We start from the raw sequence: 23,029 nt of genomic DNA on the forward strand, positions 1-23,029 counted from the left end.
GGCAGCACGTTCCAGGCCCCCATCACTCCCTGCGTACAAAAAAAACATTTGGCCCTTTGAACTCCTTTAAGCTTTCCCTCTGTGACCTTAAGACTAAGGCTAGCCTTTGACATTTCCACCCTGGAAAGAAGGTTCAGGTAAGGAACATAAATGTCTCTATTAAAGAGATGGTGTTATCGGCAAATTGTTATATTAAATATCAAATTGGCATTGGACTTGGTCCCACATAATAGGTGTATAGTGAATAAAGCAAAGGATTGAACCCACAACCCTGAGATGTGCTCCATATTTTCCAGTTTGCAATTTGCAGGCGTCTAGATTGTCCGAAGACTGGTGCTGATGTGGGCCAGTAGCAATTTTTCAAAGCATTTCATTATAGAAACATAGAAACATAGAAACATAGAAATTAGGTGCAGGAGTAGGCCATTCGGCCCTTCGAGCCTGCACCGCCATTCAATATGATCATGGCTGATCATCCAACTCAGTATCCCGTACCTGCCTTCTCTCCATACCCTCTGATCCCCTTAGCCACAAGGGCCACATCTAACTCCCTCTTAAATATAGCCAATGAACTGGCCTCGACTACCCTCTGTGGCAGGGAGTTCCAGAGATTCACCACTCTCTGTGTGAAAAAAGTTCTTCTCATCTCGGTTTTAAAGGATTTCCCCCTTATCCTTAAGCTGTGACCCCTTGTCCTGGACTTCCCCAACATCGTGAGCAATCTTCCTGCATCTAGCCTGTCCAACCCCTTAAGAATTTTGTAAGTTTCTATAAGATCCCCTCTCAATCTCCTAAATTCTAGAGAGTATAAACCAAGTCTATCCAGTCTTTCTTCATAAGACAGTCCTGACATCCCAGGAATCAGTCTGGTGAACCTTCTCTGCACTCCCTCTTTGGCAATAATGTCCTTCCTCAGATTTGGAGACCAAAACTGTACGCAATACTCCAGGTGTGGTCTCACCAAGACCCTGTACAACTGCAGTAGAACCTCCCTACTCCTATACTCAAATCCTTTTGCTATGAAAGCTAACATACCATTCGCTTTCTTCACTGCCTGCTGCACCTGCATGCCCACTTTCAATGACTGGTGTACCATGACACCCAGGTCTCGCTGCATCTCCCCTTTTCCTAGTCGACCACCATTTAGATAATAGTCTGCTTCTTCTGTTTTTGCCACCAAAATGGATAACCTCACATTTATCCACATTATACTGCATCTGCCAAACATTTGCCCACTCACCCAGCCTATCCAAGTCACCTTGCAGTCTCCTAGCATCCTCCTCACAGCTAACACTGCCCCCCAGCTTAGTGTCATCTGCAAACTTGGAGATATTGCCTTCAATTCCCTCATCCAGATCATTAATATATATTGTAAATAGCTGGGGTCCCAGCACTGAGCCTTGCGGTACCCCACTAGTCACTGCCTGCCATTGTGAAAAGGACCCGTTTACTCCTACTCTTTGCTTCCTGTTTGCCAGCCAGTTCTCTATCCACATCAATACTGAACCCCCAATGCCGTGTGCTTTAAGTTTGTAAACTAATCTCTTATGTGGGACCTTGTCGAAAGCCTTCTGGAAGTCCAGATACACCACATCCACTGGTTCTCCCCTATCCACGCTACTAGTTACATCCTCGAAAAATTCTATAAGATTCGTCAGACATGATTTACCTTTTGTAAATCCATGCTGACTTTGTCCAATGATTTCACCACTTTTAACATTATGACCAATGTTAGAGCCATTGGGCAGTAGTCATTCAGACAAATTACTACTTTTCTTGGGGAGCAGAATAATTGAGGTATCCTTGAAGCAGATGGGGTTAGAAGACTGTTAAAGCGAGATGTTGAAGATGTCAGAGCAGACTAGCCAGTTGATTAGCGCACAATTTCAGAATCTGTCTGGCTGCTGTGTAAGTGTTTAGTAGATCTGAACTCTACCACCAAGATGTATGGGACAAATTATTTTGTGGATGAGGGTATGAGCCATGTCAGAACACTGTGCGCCTGCTCAAAGTGAGCGTAATAGTCATTGAGCTGATCTGATAGAGATGTGTCATTGCCAAAGGTCGACCCTGATGCTAAAACAAAACTCACACATCAAACTGTTGTAAAAGTTTACAGCTAGCCAAATCAAGGCTGCCGTTTAGCCAGCTGTTAAAAGTGTCTGAGCAGTTGGAGATGTATAAAAGCTTTCCAGTCAGAAATTAATCAAACTATTTGGAAAAGGTCTGAGAGATTATTTTAAGTTTGAGAAAATATTAAACTGAAATGCTGGAAAACATTAGTTAAAGAAACAGTTAAAGAAAGTCAACATAAAATCTTAATTAAAAACATCAACAAAAAATATTGAGATCAATCCTATTCTATAAAGGAGAAATTACTGGGGAGAAATCCCTTATCTTGCACTAACTTGCCAAGCAAATTCCAAAGCCTCTTAAACACCATCATCTTATCTGCTTCCACCAACATCCCTTGCAGCACGTTCCAGGCACCCTCCATGTGCAAAAAAAAAATTGTCATGCATATCTCCTTTAAACTCTTCCCCCTCTGACATTAAAGCAATGGCCTCTAGTCTTTGACAGAAGGCTGCAGATGCTACCATTTGGAGCAAAATAATGAGAGGTGCTAGAGGAACTAGGCTGGCAGATCAGGCAGCATCTGTGGAGGGAAATGAACAGGCACCGTTTCAGATCTAGACCCTTCATTCACAGTCCAGATGGAGGTCTCCTGTCAGTTTCCTCCAGACTTGCTACCTGGCCCGCTGAGTTCCTGCAGCAGATCTCCAAAGCACATGTGCTGTGGAACCAGTGTTTCATGCTCCGCAGTTGAACACCAGGAGAAGCCCAATGTCCAAGTGTTGAGCTAGAATGTCTGAATGTCCTTGTAGAATTCCCAGCAGGTTTGGGATATGCATTCCCACCAGGATTAAAATCACGAAAGATAATGGCACTTACCCAGAAAGGCTCAGTGGCGTAGTGATACAGATGTTACCTAAAGCCGCTAGACACCCAGGTTCGATCCTGACTACGGGTGCTGTCTGTATGGAAGTTGTACATTCTCCCTGTGACCACGTGGGTATTCTCTGGGAGCTCTGCTTTCCTCCCGCATTCCAAAGATGTACAGTTTTGTAGGTTAATTGGCTTCAGTAAAATTGTAAATTGTTCCTAGTGTTTAGGATAGTGCTAGTGCTCGCTGGTCGGCATGGACTTGGTGGGGCGTAGGTCCTGTTTCCGCACTGTATCTCTAAAGTCTAAAGTCACCTGCAGTTCACTGTGCAGCTGATGGGAATTCCCTGCTTATGCTTCTAGCCCAGGAATGGTAGCGATCTTTCGGCACATTTGGAGAGATGTGGCTAAAATATTTTGAAAATTAGCTTTTGTGTATTTTAAGTGTAAGCTGAATAGCATGGATTTATACCTCTGATAGAAGCATGTATTAAAAAAAAATCAAAGCTATAGAAAAAAAATTCGAAGGGGTTGCTTGATAGAATCGGACATTTTTTGTTCATGCAAATGTTTATTAATATGCACTGTCCCTAATAAAAATCAATTCAATTCAATTCAATCAGAGATGTTTCTTGACCTGCGGAGATATCCCAACATTTTGAGCAGCTGTTGAAGTTGACAGGAATTGGAGAAAGGACACCAAGTCTGCAGTAAACCAACTGTTCATTGACTTGTCTTTCTAATGGGCCTGTCCCACTTCGGCACACACACACACACACACACACACACACACACACACACACACACACACACACACACACACACACACACACACACACACACACACACACACACACACACACACACACACACACACACAGACACAGACACACACACACACACACACACACACACACACACACACACACACACACACACACACACACACACACACACACACACACACACACACACACACACACACACACACACACAGACACAGACACAGACACACACACACACACACACAGCTTCCTTCACCAGCCCTTGTGAATTTTTTAGACAGCACTCTAGTTTGCCCTGTCTAAAAAATTCACATGGTGCAAAGCCAAGGTGATACAGACACACACTGCGATGAACAGGAAGGTTGGCACTGTAAAAATACGGCAAAAGGACAGTGTACGGAAAGTCCTTTAAAAAAGGGGGTGGGAGGAGAAGGAGTGGAGACAACTTTTAAGAAGACAGAGATACACGGCTGTGAAGCTCGGCAGACATTTAATAATAATAATAATAATAACTTTATTTATAAAGCACTTTAAACAACTACAGTTGCCACAAAGTGCTGTACATGAGAAATCATGAACAAAAAGCTATTACAAACAATTAAAAACCATTAAAAACCGTACAACGAAGGACTATAAAAAACACACTAAAAATTAAAAGACATTAAAAGCACTAAAAACAGGAGCAATGCCTCAGCCAGTGTCGAAAGCCAAAGAATAAAAATATGTTTTTAGGGAGGATTTGAAGATGGACAGTGAGGGGGCCTGTCTGATGTGCAACGGCAAGGTGTTCCAGAGTGCCGGAGCAGCAACAGAAAAGGCTCTATCCCCTCTGAGCTTCCGCTTAGACCTTGGTACCTCAAGGAGCAGCTGATCAGCTGACCTGAGGCACCGGGCAGGAGCATATAGGTGGAGCAGCTCAGAGAGGTAAGGCGGGGCGAGCCCATTCAATGATTTAAAAACAATTAAAAGAATTTTGAAATGAACTCGAAAGTGCACTGGGAGCCAGTGTAGAGAGGCCAAAATTGGCGTAATGTGCTCCCTCTTTCGAGTTCCAGTCAAAAGGCGAGCGGCAGCATTTTGAACAAGCTGGAGACGAGCCAATGAAGCTCGTGCGACTCCAGAGTAGAGTGCGTTACAGTAATCCAGCCTAGATGTAATAAAGGCATGGATTACTGTTTCAAAATGCTCCCGCTCGAGAATGGGCTTCACCTTTGCCAGCTTCCTTAGGTGAAAGAAGCTGGACTTAACCACCGCGCCTATTTGTTTGTCTAGTTTAAAATCACCGTCCATCCTAAAACCCAGGTTCAAGACGGTTGGCTTTACAGACATTGCCAGTGGACCCAAGTCAACAAAGGGAGGTTCACGGCAGCCATTGGGGCCAAACAAAATCACCTCTGTCTTCTCTTCATTAAGTCCCAGAAAGTTTAAGGCCATCCAGGACTTAATGTCCTCAAGACAAGACAGAAGTGATTTTAAAGAATAGTCTTCCTCTTTCCTGAGTGGCATATATAACTGGCTATCATCCGCATAAAAGTGAAAGGAGATGCCATGCCTTCTTAAAATTGAGCCCAGAGGAAGTAAGTATAAGGAGAAGAGCAGGGGCCCTAAAATTGAGCCCTGTGGAACCCCATATACCAAGGGAGTGGAGGAGGATTCAAAGTCAGCAAGGCTTACCCGCATGGTTCTGTCTGCCAGATAGGACCTGAACCATCCCAGGGCACTGCCACAAATGCCCACTTGGTGCTGTAGTCTGGAAATTAAAATTCCATGGTCCACTGTATCGAAGGCGGCAGATAGGTCCAGCAAGACAAGAACCACATAATTACCTGAGTCGTTTGCCAGGAGGATGTCGTTGAAGACCCTTAGCAGAGCCGACTCTGTGCTATGCATAGCCTTGAATCCAGACTGGAAAACCTCCCGAATATTGTGCTCATCCAGGAAGAGTTTCAGCTGCGCATAAACTACCTTCTCCATGATCTTGGAGATAAAAGGCAACTTGGAGATCGGCCTAAAATTGGACAGATCAGTTTGATCCAGGCCTGGTTTTTTAAGTAGTGGTTGCACTACAGCATGTTTAAAATTTATGGGGACAACCCCAGAACACAAGCTACTGTTTATAATGGCAAGAACCGACTGCCCTATACTCGGGAAAACCTCTTTAAAAAGAAGAGGAGGGACAGCATCACAGGGGGAACCCGACGGCTTAATATGCCTAACCACATCCTCTAGACCCGACAATGTCAGAGGCACAAACTTTTCAAATGCCACCAGGCATGGGGCCGGAACAGAGGGGTCAGAGGCAGGAGCTGAGATGAGAGCCCTTATAGAAACGACCTTATTAATAAAGAAGTGCAGGAAGTCATTGCACAATTCGGACGATGCTTCCAAGCAAACAGGCTGTGGGGCATTTAAAACAGAATCAATAGTTTTGAATAATACGCGTGGGTCGTGACGCTTAGCCACTATTATTTTAGACAGGTAAAATCTTTTGGCCTCTTTAACCTTACCAGTCGGTTATCCTTGGTTCTGAAAACTGCTTACCTTTTTTTCCCAATGAGCCAATTCACTGGTCAGCACTGGCTCCAACCTACGAGAATCTCCGAGAACCTTCGACCTCCTGCTGACTCACTTATGGCTCGAGAATTCTCGCTACTCTCCTTGGCGACTTCATTCTAGTCATCGCTAATTTTTCAACATGTTGAAAAATTCATGGCGACCATAATGAGGCCGCGACTAGTTCCCAGAATGAAGGAGACACCCCGGCAACCACCCGCGAACATGTGGCAACCATGTGGCGACTGCATGGTCTCCTGCAGTCGCCTAAAAAAGTCGCCTAAGTGGGACAGGCCCACAAAGCTTTTTACTCAATTTATTTCTGGTCTTGGTTATGGAATGATTGGTGACAACTGCCATACAGATGTAATGTGCTGCAAATGCTGGAAATTTGAAATAAAAACAGAAAATGTTATTCTTTGAATAACAGTACAGTCCTCTGCTGTGCAGTCTTGAATTCTGAATCTTTGTTGGGATTACGGGGAGTCTCTTTTGTCAAAGTGCTTTGTTGTAATGGCAACCCATTGGTTTACCACTTTGGAATGAGTGGTTGTGTGCGTATAGTATAATCATTCAGGCAGCTGTTTGCATGTTTGGACTGTCAATGGCCTCAGTGGTTCAATGCTTTTTTTATATTACGTGTATCAAAGTGCTGTGAAATTCTTATTTTACGTACAGTTCAGTAAGATTACTGCCATACACAAGTACAATCTCCAATTAAATCCAGAATGCACAGAAACAGCCCACTGAGTCATATGCAAGAGTCACCAGGTTTTGGCGCCATTTTCAAAGTCCCAGCTGCAGCTGGCCATAAAAGCCCAAAATCGCCTCCATTCTCCATCCAGATCGCCAGTGAACTGGTGCCCCTCTCTCGCCCGGCCACCTTCAGCATTCAGGTCCTGGGGGCGCCTCCTGCAGCCCACTTGAGGGTGCAGAAGGCAAGACCCCTGATTCTCTTTACTGGTCCTTTCTCCAGGGTCAGCCACCATTCCTGAACCTTCCCATTTTCAGTCTCCGGGGGGCGAGCAGCAGACAAGCTTCGGGCAAGGCTCCCACTCCCAGAATTTACTCTTAGTGGCTGTGCTCAAAATCTGATCGGTGAGAGGACCGAACTGCGAGTGAGTAGAATTATTTGAGAGTGTTCAAGAGTGCTAGTTTGCCAAATCACTGCTCAAAACACTCTCACCATTCATCCATGTCATCCTCTGATCAATCAATCAAGTAATGCTGGGATCACTCTGAACATGAGGTTTAAATTTGCAATTCTTTTGTTTTGAGGGCTTCATGTTGTGAATTATGGTGTTGTCATAACCTGTTTAAAGCTTTGGGAATTGCCAACAGCTTATACCTAAAATAAAACTGAGTGTATTTGAAACACCATCAGTGGAGCTGGTATTCATCAGATCTTCAATGAATGCTCGTAATTTTGATGCCTGATGTTTTGACAGCTGCCCGGCTAGATATACTGTAGGAGACGGCAAAGAACGTGGGGAAACTGCTACTGCATTCATGGCTTTTGTCTCTAGGTGATAATTACTTCCTGAAGTGTATGGAAGATGGCCTGTGGTCGTTCCCTGAAGCCTTCTGCAAGGTGGAATGCCTTGCCCCTCCACCAGTGACTAATGCCAGGCTGCTGGTGCCAAGATGCCTCCAAGGATCTCATGACGTTGGTTCCATCTGCAGATACAAGTGCAACCCTGGATATTACATACACGGGACCAATGATAAGCGGTCCAGGAAGTAAGTACAATTAAACGTTAAGTGGTAGTTCCAGGGTGAATCTGATCTGGTTGTTACAATCAGAGGCACCAGTCTATGTCCTCTAAAGAGAGCAGGAAAACTGGTGAAGTCCACGGCTTCAAAAGAAAGATACGACTGTAAGATCTGGCTAATATGTTAAGAAAAGCAAGCAGTTCTGCTACAATGCATGTTTCCATAACATGAGTTGGATATAATGCAAATGATAAATTAGAGAATGGTATTTGCATTCTGTCGGCCAAATTGTTTACAACTTGATTTTCAATGGGAACTAAAGCAACACTTAAAAGTTACTTTGGAAATTGACAAGCAGAGAAAATGTCTTGAATTTAAACAGTATAGCGAGGCAAACCCCCCCCCCCATGTTTTTATGTAATGTCCCCACAGTAACCATTATCTCTTAATAACACAGTTACAACTTTAACTGACGGAGGCCATTGAAATTGACAAACAATCGCTTGTATTAACACGTGCAATGAAACTCTGTTGAACCATGTAATATACAGCCTTTAGTATTTTTAGCTAACAGTGTCAAAAATAAACTCTGAACAAATCTTTATTTTTGAAAATCTGGCATGAAAAAATATCTTCGTAATTATGAGTTTGAAACTCACGATTCCCAAATCCTCTTCCCTCATTCCCTCCCCATTCAGTTGACTTTATAATGCAATTTTTACAACACAAAGTTGCTTAGAAATACAACTGCATTACATCAGGAAAAAACACATTGCTGGTGTAACTCAGCAGGTCAGGCAGCATCTCTGGAGAACATGGATAGGTGATGTTTCAGATCGGGTCTCTTCTTCAGCCTGTGGTCAGATTACAATACAATACAATTCAATTTATTGTCATTATAGACACAAAGTGCCGGAGTAAATCAGCATGTCAGGCAGAATTTCTGGAGAAAAATAATGGGTGACGTTTTGGGTCTGAAGAAGGGACCCGACCTGAAATATCACGCACCTGCTGACTTACTCCAGCACTTGTGTCTACCTTTTTTTATAAACCAGCATCTGGAATTATTTGTTTCTACGTGCAGTTAGATTATTTCAGATTCAGATTATATCAGAAATACGTATTCTCAGTATCCCAATAGCTGGAGAAGAAGTAATTCTATTGGATTAGTGTGTGTTTAATGAAGAGTAAATCTATCAGGACACCATGTGTGATAGTGAGTGGTCCCATTCATTTGGAGAGTGGGGGGCAGAGAACAAATTATATTGGATAGATTAGAAACTATGACGATGGACAATTTAATGGAAGGCAATATACAGTATGTATATAAGAAGGCAAGCAACTTGTTTGAAGGACATGTACTAAACAACCATTTTCGCTCTTTTATTCTTATATAATTTACTGTATTTTCATCTGCAGGAGGTTTCTGAAGCTGCAGTGTTTAGAAGGAGGATATTGGGAAGAAGGTGGCTGCAACCCTGTGCTTTGTGACCGACCTCCCTTGGTCTTCGAGGGGATGTACAGTTGCACCAACGGGTTTGAGTTTGACACTCGCTGCATTATTACTTGCTATGACCACACTAAAAAGGTGAGAAATGTGGTGATTCATTGAACACTCAATCCTTGAATAATTCTTCTTATTAAAAATATTGAATGCTGGAAATACTCATTGGATCGGCAATACTAATGTAGAGAGAAGTGGTGTTAATGTCTCAAGTCAAGGTCTCCTTACCGGAGGGGAAAACACTTAAAAAGCAAACTTATTTTAAGTTGCATAGATAGGATGTGGTGGGGAGAGCAATGGCAATGAGCATAGAGTAATTCAGCGTGGAAACAGGCCTTTCGGCCCAACTTGCCCACACCGACCAACATGTCCAATCTACACTAGTCCCACCTGCCTGCGTTTTGGCCCATGTCCCCCTAAACCTATCCATATCCATGTACCTGTCTAAATGTTTCTTGAATGGTGAGATAGTACCTAGTCTGATAACTTTTATTTCAGATGTCCAGCACCTGCAATATTTTGAATTGGAATAACTCCTCTTTGATTGCAGTAGACTAAAGGGAGGCAAGAACAGGCAATAGATGCTGACAACAGGTTATGGAACACTGAAGATACAGTGTGATGTTATTTGCACCTGGTGGAGGTTGATATGAAGGCAATGATCCAAAGGGACACAAAATTTGAGGTGCAGTTTTACGGAAGTGTCATGCCCGGATAAACTAAAATCATCCACCTGCACATGATCAATTCCCCCCTTATCCATGTGCCTGCCTAATAGTCTATTAAATGCTACAATCATATCTGCCTCCATCACTACCCCTTGCAGCGTGTGCCATGCACCACCATCCTCTGTGATAAAAAATAAATTGTTCTACACATCTCCTTTAAACCCTGCCTCTCACACCTTAAAGCTATGGTCTCTGGTCTTTGACTAAAATCTAGAATACTGCACTCTTGTTGAGCGAGCTGCGCTGATATTTCTGGGAGATGCAGTTGGGGCATGTTCTAGATGCTGTCTCTCCCTCACAAAGGTAATTGCATACACATTGAAACACTTTCCATGCATTCGTTTGAAAATCTTTATGATGAAAAAGGTTCAGCTGATAATATGGTATGTGGTCATGAGAAAGCTCACAACATTTGCTTCATTTTTCATTTAGTGACTGACAGTAATTAGCCTTGGGCTGAAGGGAGGGAATCCAATATATGATTTACCCTGGAATGGTGATGAAACATCATTGATGCATCCGTGTACTTGAAACCTTTATTTTAGTCATTTGCATGCTATTCTCCAAAGTATTTTATATTGAAACTAGAGACCTTTTATATTGTACTTCACCTTTTCATGTAGGAGTGTTCATTATTAAGTGATAATTTATAAGCATTGGAATAAACATTTTAAGCTGACATTTTTCCTGGAGATGTCTACATGAAATATGAAGAAGTGGAAAGTATTGGAAATTTCACAGCTAACATTAGTTGGACTCATGCTGCTGAAGTGGAAATAACAACGGATGTATTAGATCACGTTTGGACCCTCGGTTACAAAATCTGTCACGAGCTTTCGAAATAAAATGTCTGTGCCAGTAAAATCCCTATTTCATTGTTATTTGGAATTGGTCTAATTGACTTCAGTTCCACTGAACTGCCATTTATTCAGCACCTTATACACACTTGGATGTTTTCTCTGGAGCATCAGAGGGTGAGGGGAGACCTGATAGAGGTATATGAAATTATGAGAGGCATAGTAAGGTGGACAATCAGAAATATTTTCCCACAGTGGAAATGTCAAAGACTAGTGGATCCAGCTTTAAGGTGAGAAAGGAAAAGTTTAAAGGAGATGTGTGAGGCAAGTTTTTTGCACACCTATCCAGGTGTCTTTTACATGTTGTGATAGTACCTCAACTACATCCTCTGGCAGCTTGTTCCATATCCCACCACCCTCTGTGTGAAAAAGTTGCCCCTCCGGTTCTTATTACATTTTCCCCCTCTCTCCTTAAACCAATGTCCTCTGGTTCCCAATTTCCCTATTCTGGGCCAAAGACTCTTTGCATTAAACCCTGTATTCCCCCCATGATTTTTTACACCTCTAGAAGATCATCACTCATCCTCCTATGCTCCAAGGAATAAAGTTCTAGCATTCCCAACCTCTCCCTATAGCTCAGGCCCGCACGTCATGGCTACATTCTCGTAATTCTTCCGTGCTGTATCTCTAAACTAAACTAAATGTGGAAGCAGCCTCCATTTCCCTACAGTCTCTGCTAGGTTGGTGGTACTAGTGGAGAAGTGGCTTTAATGACAGATGTCCTGCTGCACAGTGAAGGGTCATATTATCACACTCGAAGAGTGCATTTTCCGAGGTTAGATGTGCCTCGTGCTCAAGGTCATTATCCCCCTAGACTACATAGCCAATGGTTTAGCCTCTGTATGGGTGGTCTCTGTAAAATGTTGTATTTTTAGGTGTATTGTTCCCTTCACCAACTCCAGTGCTTTAATGCAACAAAAAATTGTGTCATTGAATTTCTTGGCAAACATGATGCCATCATTATTTAATGGACCACAGAAAGACTATAAGCAAAGAGAAATGTTTTATTTACTCTGTTTATAACTGTCTCCCCCTGACTCCCAGGGAAGTGCTCCCTATCATCAGCAGTAGTTAATTGGATCTTGGGCCCTGTTGGAGATTTTTGACTCCATTATGAAGTGGTGGCTGGTATTTCATCACTCTTCCTTTGCTCATTTGTGCTGTTTGGAACTCTGGATCTACCCTGAATGCTGTGCTTCATGTGTTGTCCACTGCAAGGCCTTCTTGTACCTTTTCTTGTCAAGCTGTCCCAAGTTCTTGTATCCCAAGGAACTACCTTGGAGACTTTCATCCTTGGCTTCAAAACCTCCTTTCTTTCACCCTAGCTCATGGCTGCCTCATGCTTTAATCCCTCTCATTCACCCGAGGATCTGCCTAGCATCAGCTGACTTCTCATTCCACATCATCCACCAACCATCCCCCCCATATGCTATAGTGATCAGCAGTTTAGTTTTAGTTTAGCAATACAGCACAGATACAGGCCCTTCAGCCCACCGAATCCGCACCAACCAGCGATCCCCATACACTAACACTATCCTATGCACAAGGGAACATTTACAGAAGTCAAATTAAACTACAAACCTGTACGTTTTTAGAGTGTGGGAGGAAACCGGAGCACCCTGAGAAAACTCACGCAGTCACAGGGAGAACGTACAAACTACATACAGACAGCACGTAGTCAGGATCGTACCTTGGTGTCTGGCGCTATACAGCAGCAACTCTATCACCGTGCCACCCTAACCAATCCTTCAGCTGGCTCATCGTCTCTCCGATACCTTGCCCCTTCATTCTCTTGCACCAAGCCCTAATTACTCATTGCTCTGCCTTGCCAACTCACATAAGCAACACTTTGCAAGTAGAATAGCCCTCTGTCTGTTTAAATGGTTCATGGTCTGAATCTATTCATAAAGCACATCCTTTGAACCTAGAACATAGAACAGTAGTGCAAGAATAGGCCCCATGTCCCACAATGTCTTTGATGAACATCATGCCAGGAAAGCATGGATAGTCCTACAGTATTGGACCTAATCTTAGGGCATGGAGCCAGGCGAGTGGAGGGAATGTCAGTGGAGACCCTCATCTACCCATGTTCTCCAGCGATGCTGCCTGACCCATTGAGTTGCACCAGCTCTTTGTGACTTTTAAATAGATATGTAATTGGGTGGATGATAGGAAGGCTGCATTTTAGACTGAAGATGCATGTCTAGTTGATGCTGAGCCCATTGTTGTTTTCCAGCTATATCAATGATTTGGATGTGAATGTGCTAGACAAATTTACTTTGCAGATGATTGTGAAGTAGGTAGTATTATGGGCAGCGATAAGACAGAATTCCTCCTCATAGGCTCCAAATCCACACTCAACAAAATCAATAACCTCACTCTCACCATCGACGGCACCACTGTCTCCCCATCTCCCCAGGCCCGCAACCTTGGCGTGATCTTTGATTCCACCCTCTCCCTTGAGCCTCACATCCGCCATGTCATTAAAACCTCCTTCTTTCATCTCCGCAACATCGCCAAACTCAGACCCTCTCTCACACCTCCCGCTGCTGAAAGATTCATCCATGCCTTCATCTCCTCTCGACTGGACTATTGCAACTCACTTCTCCTTGGCATCAGCTCCACCTACATCAACCGACTCCAACTGGTCCAGAACGCAGCCGCCCGACTCATCACCCACACCAAATCCTGGCATCACATCACTCCAGTCCTCAAACAACTTCACTGGCTTCCCATCTCCCACCGGATCACTTACAAAATCCTGATCCTCACCTACAAAGCCTTCCACCATCTGGCCCCCCCATATCTCACTGACCTCCTCTCCCCCTACCAACCCTCACGGTCCCTCAGATCCACATCAGCCGGTCTCCTCTCCATCCACAAGTCCAACCTCCGCAGTTTTTGGGACAGAGCCTTCTCCAGGGCAGCTCCCAGGCTCTGGAACTCCCTCCCCCAACTGATCCGCAATTCCGTGTCCCTCACAATCTTCCAGTCCCGCCTCAAGACCCATTTCTTCATCTCTGCCTATCCTTAGCCCCACGTCCCCCTCCCTTTTCATCTGTGCATGAATTGCCTCATATTGTGTTTTGAATTGAATTCTGTCTTTAATTTGTGTACTAGTCATGTCTCTACTATTTATTTCATTCCCCTTACATGTTTTTCCTCTACCTGCTAAATTTTTGTAATGTGTCCTTGAGACGATTGAAAGGCGCCCATAAATAAAATGTATTATTATTATTATTATTATTATTATTATTATTAAGAATTACGGCAAGTCTTGATCATCTGAGTAGGTGGGCTAATGAATGACAAATGGAGTTTAATTCAGAAGCTCATGAGGTTGTTACATTTCAGGAAGTCATACCAGGGTAGGACTTTCACAATGAATGATAGGGTACCAGGAGTATTGTAGAACAGAGAGACCCATGAGTATAAGTACATCTATCTATACTATTACTAAAACTCTCATCTTGACCACTTCCGGTCTGTGTAGTAATTAAATTTGCGCTAAAACGCTACTCTATATCACTAGGATTTTTCGCCACCTTACTCACTGTTCTCCTCTGCTCCAACCCACCAAGTTTTGTTTTCCGATCGGTGAAATATGAGAAAAGTTATGAAGTTTAAAAAAATCGTGAGATCAGCAGATTGGTCTTCTAGCCTGTCAATCACCATGAAGGTAATGCCCCTTCCGGCACCCGCTGGAAAATAAAATCCCAGAGGTGGGGCTAAGTAAACAAGCTGTGCTGATTGAGTCCACAAGAGTGGAGTCGGGTAAGCCGCTGTGTGGAGTCGGGGGAAGCCACTGTGTGGAGTCGGGGGGTGCTGTGTGGTGCCGCGGCCGGTGCCCGCTGAATGGGGCCCCTCCCCCACAAACCCCCCGTTTCCCCCACAAATCCCCCTTCCTCCATCCCCCTTCCCTCTTCCCCTCCCCCCTTTTCCCTTCCCCTCCCCCTCCACCCCTCCCCCTCCTCCCCACACACCCCCTTCCCCCGCACACACCCACATCCCCCTTACCCTTGCCCCATTCCTTCCCGCTTCCCGCTTCCCCCAATCCCCAAACCACCCCACACATCCCTTGCCCCCCACACCACCCCTCACCCCCACACCAACCCCCCCACACCACCCCCTCCCCCCCCCCCCCCCCCCCACCACCCCCCCCCCACCCCCACACACCCCCCCCACCCCACCACCCCCCCACACCCCACCCCCCACCCCACCCCGCCCCCTCCCACACCCCTCCCACCCCCCCCCCCCCCCCCCCCCCACCACCCCCCCACCCCTCCCACCCACCCCCCCACCCCACACCCCCCTCCCCCCACCCCCCCCCCTCCACCCCCCCACACCACCCCCCCACCCCCCTCCCCCCACCCCCTCCCCCCCACCCCCCTCCCCCACACCCACCCCTTCTCCCACACCACCCCCTCCCCCACACCACCCTCCCTCACCACACCACACTACCCTCCCCCGCAGCATCCCCCCTCCCCCACAACCCCCTCCGCTGCTTCGTCTTTGTAATGGATTGTTTTTCCTCACTGATGCCTGATGAGATTTATACAACTTGTGGCTCTGAAAGGTATGCAGATGATGAGGCAGAATTTGCAGTTGGATGTGAACCACCTGCACTCAATGCTGATTTCTGTGGGAAAAAAGTCAAACTAACTCTGTGCGCCTGCAGGGGTGGGGGGGGGGGTACATATGTCTAGCAAGAACCTTTGGAAACATCCAGGACAATTCTTTTAGGTGAGAGCTTCCTCAGTACAAGTGCCACAACCCCCTCCCCCACACCAACCCCCCTCCCCACACCATCCCCTCTCCCACACCATGGTGGAATGCTGCATTGGGGAATGGGTTGCATTGGTGGACCAGGCCTCCCGTGTGAGTTGGACCCAACGGGTCCCACTTAATCTAGTTACTGTCCGAAAGTGACTCACAGGTAGTTAAGGTGGTTAAGAGGGCCTTTGGTATTCAGGCCTTAATCAGTAAGGCCACTGAGTATATAAGTTGGAATGTTATGTTCCAGTTGTGCAAAGCTTTGGTGTGTGTGCACTTGGAGTATTAGATTTAGATTTGGTCACCCTGCTGTAGGAACAATGCCATTAAACTGACAAGCATGCTGTCAAGATTTACAAGTATGCTGCCTGGATTCAAAGATTGAATTATAGGGAGAGGTTGGGTGGGCTAGGACTTTATATCTTACAGCTTAGAGGAGACTGAGGGGTGACCTTCTACAGGTATATAAAATAAACAGGGGCATAGATAGGATGTATGCCTAGAGGTTTATTGCAAGGGTAGGGGAAATTAAGAACTAGAGGTCACAGATTTAAGATGAGAAGGGAAAACTTAATAGGAACCTGAGGGGCAACTATTTCACAAAGAGGGTGCTGGGTATATGGAACAAGCTGCCAGAGAAATTGGTACAATAATAGATTTTAAAATGATAGAAAAGGTTTAGAGGGATACTAGACCAAGTGGGACCCGTTGGGTCCCTGTCAGACGGGAGGCCTGGTCCACCAACGCAACCCGTTCCCCAATGTAAGATTCCATAACTCTCCTGCCTCCCCCAGCACTGGACTTTAAAAAAAATTCCAATTGCACTTCCCGTGCCTCCCCAGCACTTGCAATTCCAATTCCACTTCCTCCGGCCCCTTCCCCTCCTGTGCTGGCAGGAACAGGAGTAAGCGTTCTATGATGGCAACATTGTTGCAAATGTTGGGTGGAGGACTGTGAGATTCTATTCAGGTGAAAACTTGGTGGAAGCACAGAGTTTTCCTGGATTGCAACTTTGTATGGAAGTTTGTTGCAAGCTGGGGCCGCAAGGACTTAACAGTAAAAATCTTTTTAAAGTTGGCTTTTTTAAACCTTTAACTATCAATAACGTGAAATATAACATCAAATCTGAAGGAAACTTGACAAGTGCTACGACGGGGAAAAGGTGAGTAACGTTGTGCAAAGATTCTAGCGCTACCATGTACCATTTTGCCGTAGATACGATCACACACGCACACACGCACACACGCGCACACACACACACTCACACACTCACACACTTTTATTAGTATATAGATGGGCCAAATGCAGTCACATGGGACTACCTTAGATAGGGCATCTTGACCAGTGTGGACAAGTTGGACTGAAAGGTTTGTTTCTGTGCTGCATGACTCTATGACAGTGAATTGATATTATTGGCAGATTAAAATAGGTTATTGGAGGCTGTGTGTGTGTTTTTGTCTGTCTGTCTGTGGCTTTGACAGTTTCTTTTATGTGTTAAAAATACATTATTGGAAAGCATTCGATAGGAACAAAGTGTACCCATTACGTTTAAGGCAGGATACATTGCTGTGTTTGCAATATTAAAATGTTATTGTATTTCTTTGGTGCCAAAATGCACATGCAGTGCCTGCCAATTGGCCACCATATCCCAGGCACGAAAAAGTAAGTGATAACCCATCAGGTTACTAAACGAGAATGCGATGCTTGGCAGCTGAATGCATTCATGTTCTTCATGGCTTGGTCTTAAGTAAGTCACCTTGTCAGAAACTGAAGAAAAGCTGCTTCGTCTTTGTAATGGATTGTTTTTCCTCACTGATGCCTGATGACATTTATACAACTTGTGGCTCTGAAAGGTATGCAGATGATGAGGCAGAATTTGCAGTTGGATGTGAACCACCTGCACTCAATGCTGATTTCTGTGGAAAAAAAGTCAAACTAACTCTGTGGGCCTGCAGGGGTGGTGGGGGGTACATATGTCTAGCAAGAACCTTTGGAAACATCCAGGACAATTCTTTTAGGTGAGAGCTTCCTCAGTACAAGTGCTCTTTCCCCATATCGGTGGGGGAAACAAGGCTCACCAACAAAATGGCAAAGTACATTTGGCAGTGGAATGGCAAGGTTATCAAGTTATGGAAACCTTGTGTACATTCAAAACCATAGAATAAATTAAATAAATTAAAGGACAAACTTGGAAAGAATTTGTTCTTCATAATACCATGTATCTAAGTGAATGAATTGTTAGGTTTATGCTTATTATTGTCACATATACCAAAAAAAAACATATACCAAGGTACAGTGAAAAACGTATAAAAGTATAGATGGATGCAATGGTGGGACATCTGGCCTGTGTGATGGACTGGGCTACATCTAGAGCTCTCTGCAATTTCTGGAGGTTTTGGGCAGAGCTGTTCCTAAACCAAGCTGTGATGTAACCCAACCCAACACTAGGCTTTCTATGGTGTATCTGTAGAAGTTTGTAAGAGCCATTGGAGACTAACCAAATTTCTTCAGTCTCCTGAGGAAATAGAGGTGTCGGTCGGTGTGCCTTCGTGGCTGTCGCATCCATGTGGTTGGCCCATGACTCATCCTTGGTAAATGTCAAGGAGCTTGACATTATTGATTTTTAATAAATAAATTAGAAGGATTAAGAACTATTTTTACAACAAGAACCCTTTAAACAGTTTACCCTGAAGCTCTTGTTGCCATTGTCTTCAATGGATTTGAAGGAAAGGACCAGTTCCTTCATTCCTCCGGTCTGGCGCAGGTTTCTTTGATGAACATGAGACACGAGGAATTTTTCCCAAGTTCCAGTTCCCATGCTGAACATCTTAAGGAGTCCAATGTGGGATTATTGACTTCCTAGTGGTCAACAGCTGACGCCATTTTCCAGACCTTGCTCTCTGCGTGCATCCTCAGAGAAAGGTGGAACTTAGATTAATTGATGTGAACGATGGCAGTTTAACTACCTTTTTAAAAACGTTTTTAACTTTTAGTGATACAGCGTGAAAACATGCCCTTCAGCCCCCTGAGTCCGTTCTGACCAGTCATCACCCTGTACACTAACGCTATCTTACACAATTTTATAATTTTTTATCAAAGCCAATTAACCTACAAACCTGTATTTCTTTGGAGTGTGGGAGAAAACCGGAGCATTGGAAGAAACCTGCACGGTCACAGGTAGAACGTACAAACTCTGTACAAATTCTCGTAGTCAGGATCGAACCCGGGTCCCAGTAGGCTGTAGGAGGAGAAGGAGCTGTAGAAGAAGCTGTACCGCTGCGCCATTGTGCCGCCCACTGTAAATCTCATTGATGACATAAGTTGCCATTGAGGGTACTATTCTGCATGTATTCTTGTCTTGGTAGTTGTGTGTGTGTCTGTGGGATTTTGAGTAGGTGGGGATGGATCATGGTTCTGATTGTGGGTCATCAGTGTGAGTAGTTTTCTAATAAAGACCGAGGTTTCAGCAGTAAGCATTCTTGGGCAAGATTATCACCTCAGCACACCAAACCTCCAACGTTTTTACTGATCATCCTTTGATAGACATAAATTATGGAGGAATAAGCTCAATTTGTGTAAATGCTAATGGTTGGTTTATTAGGATGTCTGAACATTTTACTTAGAACTCAAGAGTAGGAACAAATGGATCTTTTCCAGTTCAGTGGGCTGTAATTAGTAGTGTACAACAGACTTCAATATTGGCTGCAGGTTTTCACAATTTATATTAACAACTTAGATGTAAGAACTCAGAGTAAATTACCGGAATTTAGCAAGTTGGGCTGGAATGTGGGCTTTGTAGAACCACACAAAGGGATATAGACTGGTTAAACAAATGGGGAAGGTGCTGGGGGATGGGTTATAATGTGAGAATATGTGCAATTATGGAATATAATAGGTGGGAATATTGTTTTTAAAAGCTGAAGAAATGAGGAATGATTGGATGAGTCGGTTCATGAAGTTCAGAAAACAAACATGTGGGTCATTTGAGGTACATTTGAGGACGACAGATGGCACATTGGGCTAAGTGTTCGGCTGGCAACCGGAAGGTAGCCGGTTCGAATCCCGCTTGGAGTGCATACTGTCGTTGTGTCCTTGGGCAAGACACTTCACCCACCTTTGCCTGTGTGTGAATGTGTGTGAATGTGTATGAGTGATTGGTGGTGGTCGGAGGGGCCGTAGGCGCAGATTGGCAGCCACGCTTCCGTCAGTCTGCCCCAGGGCAGCTGTGGCTACAGAAGTAGCTTACCACCACTGAGTGTGACTGAGGAGTGAATGAATAATGCGATGTAAAGCGCCTTGAGTATTAGAAAGGCGCTATATAAATCCCATCCATTATTACACAAAAATGCTGGAGAAACTCAGCGGGTGCAGCAGCATCTATGGAGCGAAGGAAATAGGCAACGTTTCGGCCCGAAACGTTGCCTACTTCCTTCGCTCCATAGATGCTGCTGCACCCGCTGAGTTTCTCCAGCATATTTGTGTACCTTCGATTTTCCAGCATCTGCAGTTCCTTCTTCAACACTGGGTCATTTGAGGAACACTAGTAGGAAAGGCTTAGAGGAATATGGGTCAAATGCAAGCAGGTGGGAGCCGCGTAGATGGGGCATCTTGGTCGGCATGGATAAATTGGACCGAAGGGATGTTTCCTTGCCATATGACACTATGACTGCTCCGCTGCAGTGGGATTGAAGTATTATGAAGTGCATGAAGGGATTAAGGAAGTCTTCCTGAGAAATGGCATGGAGCTTAGTTGATTCCACCCTTGACACAGTTTTTACTTTTGCACCCAATGCAGTGTGTGCCTGCCTCGAAGATGGTGCAGGATGTCCCATGAAGAGCTAGTGAGCAAAAGTAGCCAAGGCTCAGCAGAGTTTAGAGGACAAAGTAATCTCACTGAGAGACAGGAGATTCTAGGAGGGATTAACAGGGTAGATGCCGGCCAGCTGTTCCCCTGAGTGGAGCCAGATGGCCCAGCCTCTTATTGGAGATTGGCCATTTAGGACTGAGAGTTTCTGTATAGAGATGGTTGTCAATCTCTGAAATCCTTTACCTTGGGTCTCTGTTGCTCAGGTTTTGAATATATTTGTGTCTTAAGATCACAATTTGCAGCAGGGAAAGTGGGCAAGGTACAGGATTAGCCATGAGTAAGTGACAGTGCATGCTCACTCGATCATGCGACTGACTTCTCCATCTATTTCTTGAGTCTCTGAAGTCCTCGAGCTAATCTTATACAGTTGTACAAGATCATGAGTGGAATAGATAGGGTAAATGCACAGTCTTTTATTCTTCTTCGTCTTCATCTTCTTCTTCTTGCGTATGGCGTGCACAGCCTAAAGTTGTAGGACAACTTGTTCTATTTGATCTTATTTGATTGTGCACGCCATGTTCTTTGCATTCATTGAAACAGGGTGGACCATGTGAAGGTTGCAGTCTTTTATTCAGAGTAGCACAAACAAGAAGCAGAGGACATACAGTAGGTTTAAGGGTGAGGGGGCAAAGATTTAATAGGAACCTGAGAGGCCACATTTTTACACAAAAAAGAGTGATTGGTGTATGGAACGAGCTGCCATGGGAGGTAGTTGAGGCAGGTATTATTGCGGCATTTAAAAAACTTTTGGGCAGGTATAAAGATAGGATAGGTTTAGAGGGATATGGACCAAATGCAGACAGGTGGGACTAGTGTAGATGGGGCATAACAGGCAAGTTGTGGCCAAAGAGCCTGTTTCCATGCAGTATGATTCTATGACTATGCCATAAGGTGACAGTACATGTAATGTTGTATGGACGTCTCATTTGTGCCTTAAATTTTGATTTTGTCCATCATGTATAACAGTACATTTAAAATGTTCTTGCAAGAGGACAATGAGAAAAGCCAGCCATTGGTAAGCAGCAGGAACCTAACAAACTTCAGAAACCTAACCAAGTCAGGTTTACCCCGCAGTTCTGAGCAACTGCAGTGACCTGATTTGCCTTTCTTGGAAGAATGACAAAGGCATGTCCCAGGCTAGCAGCTAAACATTGCAAAACTCCACAGCCAGCCCTAGATTTCCCGTAGCAATGGCACGAACACTCCACTGGTGTTACATTAACAAATGAGCAGCATTGTTACTGTCCCAGCACAGGGCATTGAGTAGATTTCTAAAGGACCTGTCTCCTACATCACGGCAACCAACTATGCACCATCATGGTATGCAGCTTGAGGATGCCAACATGTCATCCATTGAAGCGAGCACCAACTGCAGGCTCTGTACTACTCGAGGTGAAAACTTGTGTCTTAATCCGATTTCTTGCAGAGCTCAGGGTGCATGGTATGTCCTTAAAGCCGGTCCTAATGATAACTGGCGACCGTCTAGTCCACACATGCTATAGTTTGAGCAGCTGGTTTCCCTCATCCATTCATTGCACATAATCCTGTGTGCAGTCACCAGCTGCCTACAGGATTTCCATGACCTCGAGGTTATGCAGTGAAGTCAGAACAAGACATGGCCTTGTGGAGAAATGTAATTTGTACATGCAGTGAAGATTGACAAAGATATTGCCAGGACTCAAGGGCCTGAGCTATAGGGAAAGTTTGGGCAGGTTAAACATTTATTCCTTGGAGTGCTGGAGGATGAGGGGTGATCTTAAAAAACATGAGAATAGATAGTGTGATTACAAAGAGTTTTTTTACCCAGGGAAGGGAAACTAGAACCGGAAGGCATAGGTTTAAGGTGAGGGGGGCAAGATTTAATAGAAACATGCCTTTTCACTCAGAGGGTGGTGGGTATATAGAACCAGCTGCCAGAAGAGCTACTTGACACTGCAACAGCATTTAAAAGACATTTGTACAGGTACATGGAAAGGAATGTTTTAGTGGGATATAGGCCAAATGCAGGCAAATTGGATTATCTTCGATGGTTGGCATGGATGAGACTGGCCTGTTTATGTGCTGTATGACTTTATGACTTTCATGAGCACAAGCCAAAGATGTTACATAACAATCTCAGTTATGGAAACTCGCTCAAAGGACAAGAACTTAATCATGAGTACCTGCAAATATACAAAAGATGTGTTAATAAACTAGTTAATGTAACCATAATGAATTAAAAACAGAAAATGCCGGAAATGGTCAACAGGTCAGACAACACCCTGTGGAAAATGAAACAGTTAACATTTCATGTCATGGACTCTTAA

The 23,029-nt window shown here is 44.5% G+C and overlaps 1 protein-coding gene across 1 annotated transcript in view; it reads left to right on the plus strand.

The window, feature by feature from the left end:
• Nucleotides 1–23,029, plus strand: part of LOC116977716 (pappalysin-2-like) — a 280,018-nt gene that overhangs the window by 177,852 nt on the left and 79,137 nt on the right. The window contains exons 16-17 of the mRNA XM_033028424.1: nt 7,808–8,021; nt 9,414–9,582. Coding sequence (XP_032884315.1) covers nt 7,808–8,021; nt 9,414–9,582 — 383 coding nt within the window. The remainder of the gene's footprint in view (nt 1–7,807; nt 8,022–9,413; nt 9,583–23,029) is intronic.

Source organism: Amblyraja radiata, chromosome 10 (genome assembly GCF_010909765.2).
Source record: "Amblyraja radiata isolate CabotCenter1 chromosome 10, sAmbRad1.1.pri, whole genome shotgun sequence".
NCBI classification, from domain to species: Eukaryota; Metazoa; Chordata; class Chondrichthyes; order Rajiformes; family Rajidae; genus Amblyraja; species Amblyraja radiata.